At 42.1% G+C, this 13,604-nt stretch overlaps 1 protein-coding gene across 2 annotated transcripts in view; it reads right to left on the bottom strand.

Annotated features, from left to right (window-relative positions):
• Positions 1-13,604, bottom strand: part of PFAS (phosphoribosylformylglycinamidine synthase) — a 546,904-nt gene that overhangs the window by 470,617 nt on the left and 62,683 nt on the right. For both annotated transcript variants that reach the window (XM_069244293.1, XM_069244295.1), the window contains 3 exons: positions 8,011-8,116; positions 6,376-6,516; positions 4,961-5,085 (listed from right to left, as the gene is read on the bottom strand). In XM_069244293.1, coding sequence (XP_069100394.1) covers positions 4,961-5,085; positions 6,376-6,516; positions 8,011-8,116 — 372 coding nt within the window. The remainder of the gene's footprint in view (positions 1-4,960; positions 5,086-6,375; positions 6,517-8,010; positions 8,117-13,604) is intronic.

Raw genomic sequence — 13,604 nt, forward strand, 5'->3', positions numbered from 1 at the left:
ATTTATACTGTTCCACCATAGAAGCGAGAGGTAAGTTTGGCGGTCTATTAACACCAGATCTAGAAGGTGACCCTGTGCTTGTGACCATTGTGATGCTAGGCACTGTTGTAAGGGCCTCATGTGTAGTCTTGCATTCGGGACAATGGCTATGCATGAAGACATCATGCCTAGGAGTTGTAATATCATCTTTGCTTGTATTGTTTGTGTTGGATACATGCGTTGTATGATCTTGTTGAAATTTTGAATTCTTTGTGGACTTGGAGTGGCTACTCCTTTTGTTGTGTCTATTATGGCTCCCAGGTATTGTTGTACTTTGCAAGGCAAAATGTTGGATTTTGCAAAGTTGACGGTGAACCCTAGTTTGTAAAGGGTTTGTATGATTTGATTTGTGTGTTGTAAGCACTTTGTTAGTGAATTGGTTTTGATTAGCCAGTCGTCTAGATACGGGAATACATGTATTTGCTGCCTTCTGATGTGTGCAGCCACTACTGCTAGACATTTTGTAAAGACTCTTGGTGCGGTTGTTAAACCAAAAGGCAATACTTTGAATTGGTAATGTATTCCTTTGAATACGAACCGTAGGTATTTCCTGTGCGACGGATGTATTGGTATATGGAAATACGCGTCTTTGAGGTCTAAGGTTGTCATGTAGTCCTGTAGTTTTAGCAATGGTAACACTTCTTGTAGCGTGACCATGTGAAAGTGGTCTGATTTGATGTAGGTGTTTAGTATTCTGAGGTCTAGGATTGGTCTCAGTGTTTTGTCCTTTTTTGGTATTAAGAAGTACAGTGAATAGACTCCTGTGTTTGTTTGTGTGTTTGGTACTAATTCGATTGCATTCTTTTGCAATAGTGCTTGAACTTCTATTTCCAGGAGTTCGGAATGTTGTTTTGATAAATTCTGTGCTTTTGGTGGTATGTTTGGAGGGAATTGTAGGAATTCTATGCAATAACCATGTTGGATAATTGCTAAGACCCAAGTGTCTGTAGTTATTTCCTCCCATGCTTTGTAATAATGACCTATTCTTCCCCCCACTGGTGTTGTGTGGAGGGGGTGAGTGACATCTGAGTCACTGCTTGGTTGTAGGGGTTTTTGGGCTTTGAAATTTTCCTCTATTCCTAGGGAATTGCCCTCCTCTGTATTGGCCCCGAAAGTCTCCCCTGTACTGTCCCTGGTAGCTGGACGGTGTTGCCTGCGAGGTGCTGGCTTGTGTGGCCTGACCCCGAAACCCCCCTCTAAAGGGTGTCTTGCGGAAGGTGCTGTAGGTTCCTCTGCTCTGCGGGGAGTAGAGCGCGCCCATGGCTTTAGCAGTGTCAGTGTCTTTTTTAAGTTTTTCGATTGCCGTGTCCACTTCTGGTCCGAACAGTTGTTTTTCGTTGAATGGCATATTGAGCACTGCCTGCTGTATATCTGGTTTGAACCCAGACGTTCTTAGCCATGCGTGCCTTCTAATGGTCACAGATGTATTAATTGTTCTTGCAGCTGTGTCTGCTGCGTCCATAGAAGAACGTATCTGGTTATTTGATATGTTCTGCCCTTCCTCAACCACCTGCTTTGCCCTCTTTTGTAGTTCCTTGGGAAGATGCTCGATGAGGTGTTGCATCTCATCCCAATGGGCTCTGTCATAGCGCGCAAGTAGTGCTTGAGAGTTAGCGATGCGCCACTGGTTTGCAGCTTGTACTGCAACTCTTTTCCCAGCTGCATCGAACTTGCGGCTCTCTTTATCTGGGGGTGGTGCATCCCCAGATGTGTGGGAGTTGGCTCTTTTCCGAGCTGCTCCTACTACGACGGAACCTGGTGGCAGCTGTGTGGTGATGAAAACAGGGTCCGTAGGAGGTGCCTTATACTTCTTTTCCACCCTTGGCGTTATTGCCCTACTTTTGACCGGCTCCTTGAATATTTCCTTTGCGTGCCGAAGCATACCTGGCAGCATAGGCAGGCTTTGGTAGGAGCTGTGGGTGGAGGAGAGGGTGTTGAATAAAAAGTCATCCTCGACTTGTTCTGAGTGGAGGTTTACGTTGTGGAATTGTGCTGCTCTAGCCACCACTTGAGGGTATGCTGAGCTGTCTTCTGGTGGTGAGGGCTTTGTTGGATATGCCTCCGGACTGTTATCCGACACCGGGGCGTCATATACGTCCCAAGCGTCTTGATCCTGGTCACCTTGGCTCATGGTGGTGTGAGCCGGGGAATGTGACGGAGTTTGCGCTGGTGAGACGTTAATTACAGGTGGAGGAGAGGGTGGCGGAGTCACCTTTTTCACCATTTTGGTTTGTGGCGCCTGGTCTGTTTGAAACTCCAGTCTCCTTTTTCTCCTAATAGGGGGAAGGGTGCTTATTCTTCCCGTTCCCTGCTGTATGAAAATACGTTTTTGCGTATGGTCCACTTCGGTGGACTGCAGCTCTTCCTCAAACCTATGCTTTCGCATCTGAGAGGACAGTGATTGTTCCTCTGTATAAGAGCCTGGACCTGGGTCGGTTACGGGTTGTTTCGGCACCGAAACCCTTCCTGTATCTCTTTTCGGCTCTGAGGTGGGTTTTTTCTTTTTTGGCCTCGAAACCTCTCGGCGTCGATCTTCGTCGGTGCCGCTGTCTCGGCGTTGAGCCGCTTCTACACCGCTATCTCGGTGTCGTTGCTTTTCTCCAGCACTTTCTCGATCCCGAGAAGGCTGCGTGCCGGTGTCTCGACCGGAGTCGGACGATCTCGGCACTGTTTTGGCCTTTTTCGGTGCCGATGGTCGGTCACCGAATTGATGGGTGGAGCCATGGCCTGGTGGCAGTGGCGTCCCCTGGGCCTTGTCACTTTTCTTCTGTGTTGTTTTCGACGTCTTACTCACGGTTCTTTGATCGTCGAATTCCTCGGAGTCCGATTCGTGGATCGAAAAGGTTTCTTCTTCCTCTTGTTCCTCGAACTCTCGGTGCGCTGTCGGCGTGGACGCCATCTGAAGTCTCCTGGCTCGACGGTCACGGAGTGTCTTTCGGGACCGGAACGAACGACAGGCCTCGCAAGTCTCTTCACTGTGCTCAGGCGACAGGCACAGGTTACAGACCAAATGTTGGTCTGTATACGGGTATTTGTTGTGGCATTTGGGACAAAAACGGAACGGGGTCCGTTCCATCGACGTTGTTCGACACGCGGTCGGGCCGACCAGGCCCCGACGGGGGATCGAAACTACCCCGAAGGGCACCGGAGCGCGTCGATCTTCGATGCGGTGTTGACTCTAACTACGCCGATCCCGAACGCAACAATACCGATGAAAATCTTCCGATACTAACTAACTTTCCGTTCCGAAACTCGGAGCGACAGGAACACGTCCGAACCCGATGGCGGAAAGAAAACAATCGAAGATGGAGTCGACGCCCATGCGCAATGGAGACAAAAGGAGGAGTCACTCGGTCCCGTGACTCGAAAGACTTCTTCGAAGAAAAACAACTTGTAACACTCCGACCCAACACCAGATGGCGAGCTATGCAGAACATGTGTATCTACAGCGACAGATGCCATCGAACCTTACATTTCGAGAGCAAGGTTATAATACTACCAAGCTGCATAAGCTTTTTAAAATGATTCGGTCATGGTAAGGAATCCTCTTCTGCTCTGCTCTCCGAATGCTCCTTTGTCCTTCTTTCCGACTGTCCTCCTTCACACGGTTACCCGGCTACTCTGTGAAATGCCAGTCTTATACCCAAAAGTGCTTCTGGATGTCTGCTGCACCATTTTGGCTCACATTGATCACATAAAAGCTTCACTTTGATGAACCTTTGGTGGACCATTTGTAAGAATGACATCCCTGCATAGGAGCTTTTACTTTACTCTGAAAGACATGACCTTTTTTTTTTTTTTTAAATACATTTAAGTGATTTGAAAACACCGCGTCATATTCATTAGGTTAAAATTTGCAATATTTTATTATTTGATGAGCACTTTTGAGACTACAGGAACAGCAAACCCTCACCATGAATCAGGCACCTGATGACAGTACCAAGCTCCATCTGTGTGAGGAGAACAACAAAGGTCTTCTATTGTTCGAGAGGTTGGTAATAAAATTAATTAAAAAAATTAAAAAAAAGATGCTTGTCTCAGACCTACATTAATTTTCAGGTTCATAAAATCCTTTAGTTTCTCATTTGAAATAAATTCCAAATGTTGTATGTCCAGTGTAAACGATATACATGGCCTCATTCATTTGGAATGTTTGTTTAATACAGTTTGCAGAAAACCAGATGCCAGGTGCAAATGAATATGTCACACCCTATTTCCTATTGGCCCTTCCCCACATCCTGCTTGAGGCTAGGGCCGGTGGAGAAGTACAGTTATTTTCAGGAAATCTTACACTGTTTTATCCCTGAATGATCAAGAACTGCTCCTATCTGATTTACATCTGTTGAGGGGATCTGTGAAATGGTGTTCAAAAGAGTAGAGATTTCACTCTGTTCTGAGCCGTAATGGTGCTCCATTGCAATGCGGTGGCTTCAAAATTAGAATCTCCACAATATGAGGTAGTAGTGTAGAATCTATTTTATATTTTATCTGTAAACTCTAGGGAGCCTATGTTCAGGTATAACTGTGATGGAAGGCTTGACCAGTTATAAAAAAAAAAAAAAAAAAAAGAACAAATATAAAATGTTAATTATGCAATATAAAAATTAAATAAAAGGATAGGGAAGTGGTGCAGTGTAATAAAACAGCAATCAGCAAGAAAAGGAGAGACAGCCAATGCCTTATGAAACAAAGAAGCAATGAAATAGAGAGGAATATGGCAGGAAGCGCGATAAATTGTGCTGAAAATAAATGATGCAAGATGGGGAACTAAAAAGAGGATAGAAGGACTGCACTGCAAGAGATTGTTGAAAATAAGACGTTGCTTAAGGAATTAAGCAATCCTGCGGGTCAGGGAGACACAAACGACAGTACAAGAAAGGAATGAGTGGAAGATAAAGAGAAGGTGCTGATGATCACTCACCCGTTGGGAAGTTGTGTGTCTCAGCTGTGAAGATGACATGGCGGGTCGACTGCTGCTGTTCGAAGTGGCTAGCTTTGGATGGGTCTGTAGGGTATAAGGATAATACTTCCGTTCCTTGAATCCCACTGAAAAGACAAAAACAGAACAAAGACCTCGATCCATCTTTTAACTGGCAGCTCCTTTTATAAATGGACGAAGAAAGGATTAAATCTATCAGTTGAAGGCCGTGCAAGAACAAGAATGTTGATGTTTGCACGTGGAGAACACGCACATGTAGGAATGTCGCAGTCCACACATAGAAGCTAAACAGAAGTTGGAATATTTACAGAGAGATAATTCGAAGTTGGGGAACATTATAACCTGTACAGATTGAGTGAAAACAGAAATCTAAGACTGCGACATGCATGTAGAAATACTGGATAGCAGAAAAGAATGCGACCTTCATAAGATAGGGAATGAGGAGCCTGTATAGTGCGAAGGCACAAAATCAATATCACTAGAGATTATATGGCGGGAAACGTGTTCCTTTAAAACCACGTGCGGTTGGCTGCCTTCTTATGGAATCACTCTATAGTTACTAAAAAAACACAGGGGGGGGGGCGGCAAAAGGGCAAACTTGGGGCAAATTTAGGGCCCTTTAGGGTAGTCGGAACATAAAACACAGCGATGTTTTATGGTGCACTGGCTTCTGATGTGCAGGTCCAAATAACTACATGCAAACTAACATGCGATGTCAGCCATGTTAACGCCCCGGTTCTGACCAAAACAACCACGGGCTAAAACCAACAACCCACTCAGCAGAGACTGAATGTTACTAAGGATTCCACAGTCTGAAACACCAAGAGAAACACAGACCCCACAGACAATTCTTAATACCTAGGACTGGTTAACAGGACCATTAAAATTAGCACTTCCATAAACCAATGGATCAAAGGAGTGATCATATCCAATCAAATTTGAACAAAATAACACCAACCCCCTGCAAGTCTTGTTAAATAGCATCAAAATATTCAACAAACACACTGTGTCCCATGAAGGCCGAATGACCGGTGAACAGTGACACAGAACGGAAACCACAGGTTTAAAGTCATACTCACGAATGCCCCGATTCCTTGACAACTTTGAAAAGAGATACATTTTGGTATTCGAAATATATTTAGCTCACTCATTATCCACAAGTTTTTTATCTTCATGAGCCACTTTTCTAATGCTGTGTCAGGAAACTGTTGGTTTTTATCACCACCTAACAGCTTTCCAAGACAAACGTTACACCTTAAGTCACACTCTTAACTGTGTGTATATGGACTCCAACAGAAAAGATGGCTTTCATTGCAGTTTGTTACTTTGGCACCTACAGCTCATGAATATGTGTGAGGGAGATGAAGGGTGGAGCAGATATTAAGGCAGGCACTCACCTGCTGTTGTCACAGAATTTTATGACATTGTTCGGGTTGCTGCAGTCTTGGGTTTTCATGATCATTTCAAACAGTGATGCCTCCTTCTCCTCCCCGTCAACCAATAGGCGGCCTTTGAAAAACCAGTGTCGACTATGCTCACTTTCAGAGAGATGGAGAGAAGACATGATGGTTATTAATTTTCGGTTAAAAAAAAATCCAAAGAAGTCTTATTTGGCGGATCAATACATTCAAATATGGTATTTCTAGACAAAAGTGCTCCTTTAACAAAATGGCAAGGTTATGTTTGGAGGGAATTAGCCTATGTATGCAAAATGAAAAAAATGTAATGGGAAATGTATGGTCTTTCACATATTGGCAAGCTGATGTACTTCACTCAGTTTCGTTTTTGAAATACATTTACACATTCTGTTTTAGGAATAATTCATGCCGAGTTAACATGGTTTATTGCCATTTCCGATTTATTGGGAGCAGCTTCACCCGTTATGTTATGACTTATTCAGAAGCATTTCATCATTTATATATTAATAAACCTACTCATTCTTGTGTAAGGCCAGAGCATGTACGAATTTGTAAAGCATGTCTTTAGCTTACTCCTTTATTATTAACCAATTTCCTACAATGCTGCATGTAGCAGTTAGGTTTTTTTCAAAATTCTTAATCTTTTAAGCTCAAAATAACGTTCTAGTAGTCTTACTGAAGGATCTGTATCACTCCGATGTCTACGACATCCGATTGTGATATTTATATCTTTGGATTTTTCTACTCTGTCTCTTTCAAAAGGAGCTCCACGCTACTCTAAAAGTCCAAGAAAAAGTATTTTACCTTGAAAGAACTCCTGGATATATAAAGCCAAACGAAACCTGTGTCTGACAATTCTTTAGTTGTTGAATTACATACAGTCTGACGATCGTTCAACAACTCAACATGAGATAATACAAAGCGCAAGTAAATTGAAATTTTTCAAATGAAGAGTGTGCTCTGCGTTTTTTCTCCAACATTACTTAAAGTGACTAAGTAGAGGGTAATTGAAAAAGGTTTCTGGTCCTCAGACCTTTCTGTGCAGCAAATGTTCAACCCAAGAAACATTTTGGCACTAATCACAAATGTTTTATTATTTACCAAGTCAGTGGTACTCATTGTCGCTCTCAGTGGCTGAAATGCGGAGTGCCTCTGCTGGGACTAGATCCTCTGACCAGGTGTGTGAAACACAAATCCTTGCAGTGGATATATTACTCAGCAGTTGTGCCTTCTTTCTTGTCATGTGCTACTAAGAGATTTGCTGGCTAATAAGGTCTCCATAAATAGTGGGTCTGTGGGGGTCACTCTGGCTAGAACACCTGTGGAAAATTTAAAGTGCTCGATATCATTCATGCAGTTGCCGGCGGTTTCACTGGGAATGAGCCCTTCCTTTATCAAACACATAATGCCAAGAACAGTTATTTCCACAATCCTGAAACAACCACACGTTTTAGGATTTTGTAATGGGCAATACAGGTAGGGGCTGTCTCGATCTGGGTAAGTCTTCCAACACCTATTCATAACTGTTTTGAGGCCCTACCTGGAGCCTTTGAATCAAACAAAATTCCTATATTCAACCATCGCCTGTGACCCTCCCAAGGCCCAAACAATCACCTGTTGGACTGGGCCAAATCAAAGCACTCCACGCTGGTGGGATTTCGCTGGACTTTCTGGAAGAGAGCAGTGTAAAAATCCAGATCCCAGGAGTCGAATGCCAAACCTGACAGAAATGGGAGCAACAAGTGAAAGTAATAAAGTTAGGAGCCAAAGCAAGCGTTGAAAGGACAAACACGTGCTGACAAAGCAAAAGTTAGGGCTTTAGCACAGAAACAAATGTTTTCAATGCAAGACAATGTATATGCACACCCAGGGGTATAAGTGGATATGACGATAGGCATTGAGGGGTGCAGTGAAGAGTGTATTTCACAAAACCTCTTTTGGATTTCAGGGGGTAATGACAGAAGCATAGTTTGTTTTAGGTATTTGTTACAGCACAGACATAGATCTCCTTTTTTATTCACTTATTTTTATTTATTGCACACAAGACAATACATACTATTAATTAATTACACCAACCCAATTATCAAGGTCAATATCTAAATACCATTGCCTAGCTCAATAGCAGGGGCGAAATTGGAGCCCAGAGCTTCACCCCCCTTTTTCGAGCAGCCTTGCCCTTGTGGGCATACAAACTAATCTCTAAATAATACATTGTGAGTATTCGAGCCAACCATTGGTGATGAGTTGGGGGGTGAGGGGGGATCTGGTTTTAACCAAGCAGATGTAATACAACACCAGACCAAGGCCAAAGCCCAAAATACAAAGCATTGGTATTGTCTGATATTCTCACCATGATCAATCCCTAACAATACATGTTGAGGTGTTAAACATTTTCTGAATGAAAAAAGCTCCCAGAAAAGTAGAAATCTCAGTTTTAAGTACATCAAGTTTATCACAGCTGAAAAACATACGACACAGATCTGCAGTTGTACTATTGCACCGCGGGCACGTGATACCGACAGTCGGACCCGTCTTGGCTATTTTCACAGGGGTATAATAGACATTAAATAACACATTATAATGCTGTGCCTGTGGTCCAGCGGACAGCAATACCAGCTGTCCCATTTCTAATGATGCTAAAAACGCTGCTTCATTAGAGCCTACCAGTCGGGTCCAGTTCTCTGATCGAGTCGCCAAATCGACTTGCATGAATTCTAAAAGCAGCTGATGAAGATTGCTGATATTGCAGTCCGCCGAACCCCTAAGCAGCTCCATCACTAGAATTTTGGCCCTATAGAGGCTCTCCCTAGAAACTTTTCCCAAGATATCTCTGAACTGTAGAAATGTAAAAAAAAAAAAAAATCACCTTTGCCAAGAAACAATTCATCATTTAATTCTCCAAAATATTTAATTTGCCTGTTAATAAACAAATCACCAATTTTATGAGCTCCACCTCGTGCCCATTTTCTACAATAAGTATCTCGAAAAATATGAGACTAATGGAACGTTCCATAACTGTGTATAATAATTCTAACATACAATTTTTATTTTGCGCTTAACTTGCAACCACAACTTGAACGCAGCCCTTATTGCTTTGAATTTAACTTTTTAAAAGAATAACTTGGTTCAAATATTCTCAAGAAAGCAGCATCTGTTGCATTGCCCCAGATCAAACTGTAAACTGATGGAAGGGCTTCTCAGCGATTTACCAGAATGATCTGGTATTAGTAATGTGCTCATGTATTGTAGGGCGGCAGCCCAATAATATCAGAAGTTGGGTGCAGCTCATCCACCCCTCTCTCTTGGTAACACTAAATACTTAAAAGCCCTTCGAGCCTTAGCAAATGACCGTATAAAGCTACTAGCTATCTCTTCCATACATTTAAACCAAATTTGTTGAAATTCCAATTGGATAGTCCTAAAAAAAAAAAATACAATACCCTGGGGAGGAAGAGCAACTTGATAATATTGCCCCACCCTACAACCAACAGATGTAGATTATTCATACGTTGCAGTTTCCTCTTAGTGTTGGCCAACAGTTGCCTCAGTCGCCACTGTTTCTCCACTGTAATATGACAGTAATCTGGGAGAGTGAAAAAAGAAATCCCCTCAAATGTTCTCTTTGAGTCCGGGAGGCCCTTCTCAAACACTTGTTGCCTTAATAGAAAGTTACCAAAGTATATGATAAACAACCTAGATTGCGTCTGGCTGTCACTAGCCTCACCCCTTGGATTTATTTTATTTATTTTTTTAAAAGAAGCAGAAACCGGTGGGCCCTCTGAGTCTACAGTTCCCAGTTCCAGTTCTCCAGCTCAGGAAAGGCACCTTTAAACAGTTTACTTGGAACAGTCCTCATATGGGGGCCCTCCACACCTTCTTCAATCCATAAAATCCGCAGATTATTGCAGCATTGGTGATTTCCAAGATCCTCCAGTTTCCACCAGATATCTGAAATCTGTGAATCCTGCAAGGCAGACTGTCAGAGTACTTACACCCGACTCTAAAACTTCAGCATGTGTCTCAATTGTAGTTATAGATTCACTAATATCTGAAGAGACCTTGGTGATTCTCCTCACTAATGGCTGAAGTTTTTTATTGGCGATCTTAGCCTTTCTACTGTTGCGTTGAGGCTGTTCATGCTGTTCCATCACAGTACGATAAACCAGGTTGAGAGATGGGGACTCTGAAGTCTCGGCCAGGTGTGTGAGAGAGCCTTGTGGAGGATACTCATAATTCGGATAAGTTTGCTGAGTTGATGAATAGTGCCATTGCATCCCCTGGTCTGCAGACTTTATAGTCCTTCTCTTTTCTATTTTTCCTTCACAGGTTACTGACAGCCAACATTCGCTGGTTTCTCATTACAGAATTATTATTGCTCAGCCCCCTGGTGGAGGTACTATAACTCTCTTCGGAATCCTCCTCTGACAGACAGCTGGAGTCATCAGAGTCCATAGAACAGCACACACATAGATCTCAAGAGGAAATTGAGCACTTTACTAAGAACATTTCTATTATTTGTAGTTACTGCTTCTTGAACATGCTGGGTTACAGAAAGAACATGTTGGGAGGGAGTGGGGAGTAGGGTGTGTGTCTGGTGTATGGGGGGTGGTAAGTGGGTAGTCTGAGATTGGATTTAAGAAATCAGGATGCACAGGGGGCTAGCTTGTGGGATTATGTTGCTGGAACGTTAGACAGAAGAACACTCTGCAATTGTTTTGAGATGTCACCCAAGACATGTTCACATTACACACAGTTTAAGGTTCAGGCTGAGGAGGTTTTAAATACTCTGCATAAAACCACACAACTTTGGTCAACTTAAAAATTTAGCTTGCTAGATATATGCCCACAAGTCTTATCAGTTCACATCTGTAATAGTGAAAAAGAAATTTAGAAAGGGTAATGATCAGCTTTAACCAATACTGAAAAGTAAGAGAACTGGTAAGATCAGACAACTACATTGCGTGCATTGCCTGTCCAAGAATTACTACACACAAAATGACTGCCCATACATTGCTGCCCAGAGACTGCTAATTAATTGTGCATGCAGGTATGTTTTGGTATTTATGCAACCCAACACTATATGACTAGCAACAGAGTGCTTTACATTAGCGTGCTACTCATCGAAAAACGATTCAACGCCTCGTCAGGGGTAGTAAGCGCTATATAAATACGATTACAATACAATACATTAATTTGTGTGTAGGAAGACATAACAAGTGTTCATCAACTGGGAATATACACATGGACATTATATTTCATAAATTACAACTGCTTTACAATGTACACATTTATCATTTTAGCTAAAGGGATATTAAGTGATTTGCTCACAATCACACACTTCTTATTCACGTGCTATAGCCAGGATTCGCAACCAAGCACCCTGGTTCCAAGGTTGCATCGTAGCTACTAGCTGATCATCATCTGTTCTGTACACGCTTATACAAAAGATCTCTAGTCTCCAGCTCTAATTACCAGTTACTAATAAAACAAGGACAGCTCTATACCCACCCAGAACCTGGGGCACTAAAGTCAACATGCAAACAATGGTTCAGAATACTACATATTAAAAACATTTGAGTCTCAATCAATATAAATCAATAATAAAAATATGAATCATGAAAACTACTACTAAGCATCAGTAATGCAGTATTTATTTTTATTGCTCACTACTGACATAAGAAAAAAGTGCTCAGAGCTCAAGTGATCACATATGTGAGGTTCAAAGAGATCCAAGTATGTGTATTTACAAGTGCAGGCAATGGACCACCAACCTCAAGTAACACAGGATTGTGTAATCATAACACATCAAACAATAAATGAATCAGAACTTTTTATCATTACAATTGCGTTTTGGACCCTGGTTCAGTTAGAGGGTTATCTCTGGAACACAGAATATTCAGCAGACACAGATATTAGTGGGCCTTGAGGTCCCTGCATTTAAAAAAAAAATAGCAGACTAGGAATAAATTAAACAATGCTGCACCATCCAGATTGAGATTCTGACCACAAGGCAACTTCCATGAATGGAAAGAAAAATGGTCCACAGAAAATTTGGAAAACGAAACCACCTGAAAATATTGATCCGGCCCGTGCTCAATGCTGAAAAAAGGACTGAAGAATCAGTGTGCTGCAGCAGTAAGCGGCTGCCTCCAGGTAATGAGCCGCAAGAAGCATATGGCTGGTTGCCCAATTTGCATCACTGATTAGCATCCACAAAAAAACAAAACAGAAAGTTATTGTTCGATATATACATTGCAACCTATAGCCATTAGCTATAAAAGATTTTGCAGGGCAGAGGAAGGGAGAAGGAGATGAAAAGGAGAGAACAATACATATGAAAGGAGCAGAGTAAGAGCAAAAGAAGAAAGAAGGGCAGATAAAAGAAAAATGAATCAAAGAAAGGGGAGAAGAAAGAAAGAAAATAAGCAAGAAAGGCAAAAGGAAAGAACAAAACCAAAGGAGTGAAAAAGTAGAACAGTAAAAATGTAATGCCAAGACAAAAGAAAAGGGGGCAAGTTGAAGAAAAAGAGTAAATAGGGACCAAGAATGAGACAAAAAAAAAAAAAAGAGAAATAAAAATGCAAAGGAGAGAAAAGGTGAAAAAAGAAAAAAAAAATTGAGAGAAAACAGGAGCAAAAATACAGAACGAAAAAAAAATTAAGAATAAAAGAAAGACGGGAAGGAAGGAAATAAGAATAAAGGAGAGAAAGCATTAAAAGGGAGTACAATGTAAAAAGAAACTGGGAATGGAAGCAATAAAGAACAAAAGTAGAGAAATATGAAGTGAAGGTAAAAGAAGGATGGGAGAAAAAGTGAAAGGAATAAGGACACAGAATAAAGTAAACCGTTTTCAGAAGAGGGTGCCCTAAACAGTCAGCTTCCCAGGCGTCGCAGAGCTGGGCGCACAGTGTTTCTAAGTGCTGCTTTAATAAACGGGGAGCTGCATATTATCAAACCAGGTCCAGGCAATTATGTGACAATTGCTCAAAGGCAGTCCATGAGCTACTGGAAGTTTATTGGCCTGGTGGAGACCCCTGCTCTAGAATCATGTGAGTTGGGGGAGAAAGAAGGTAAATGCAGTGTCACTGGAGGTCTGCACAGGGTAGGAACTGCACACCACGCCGCAACAGTCCAAGGCAGGACATTTCATAGAGGTGCTGTAGGTGCCTCACTTAAGGCAAAACGCTCAAAAACCTCTCATCAAATAC

This window comes from Pleurodeles waltl, chromosome 7, assembly GCF_031143425.1.
Source record: "Pleurodeles waltl isolate 20211129_DDA chromosome 7, aPleWal1.hap1.20221129, whole genome shotgun sequence".
Taxonomy (NCBI): Eukaryota; Metazoa; Chordata; class Amphibia; order Caudata; family Salamandridae; genus Pleurodeles; species Pleurodeles waltl.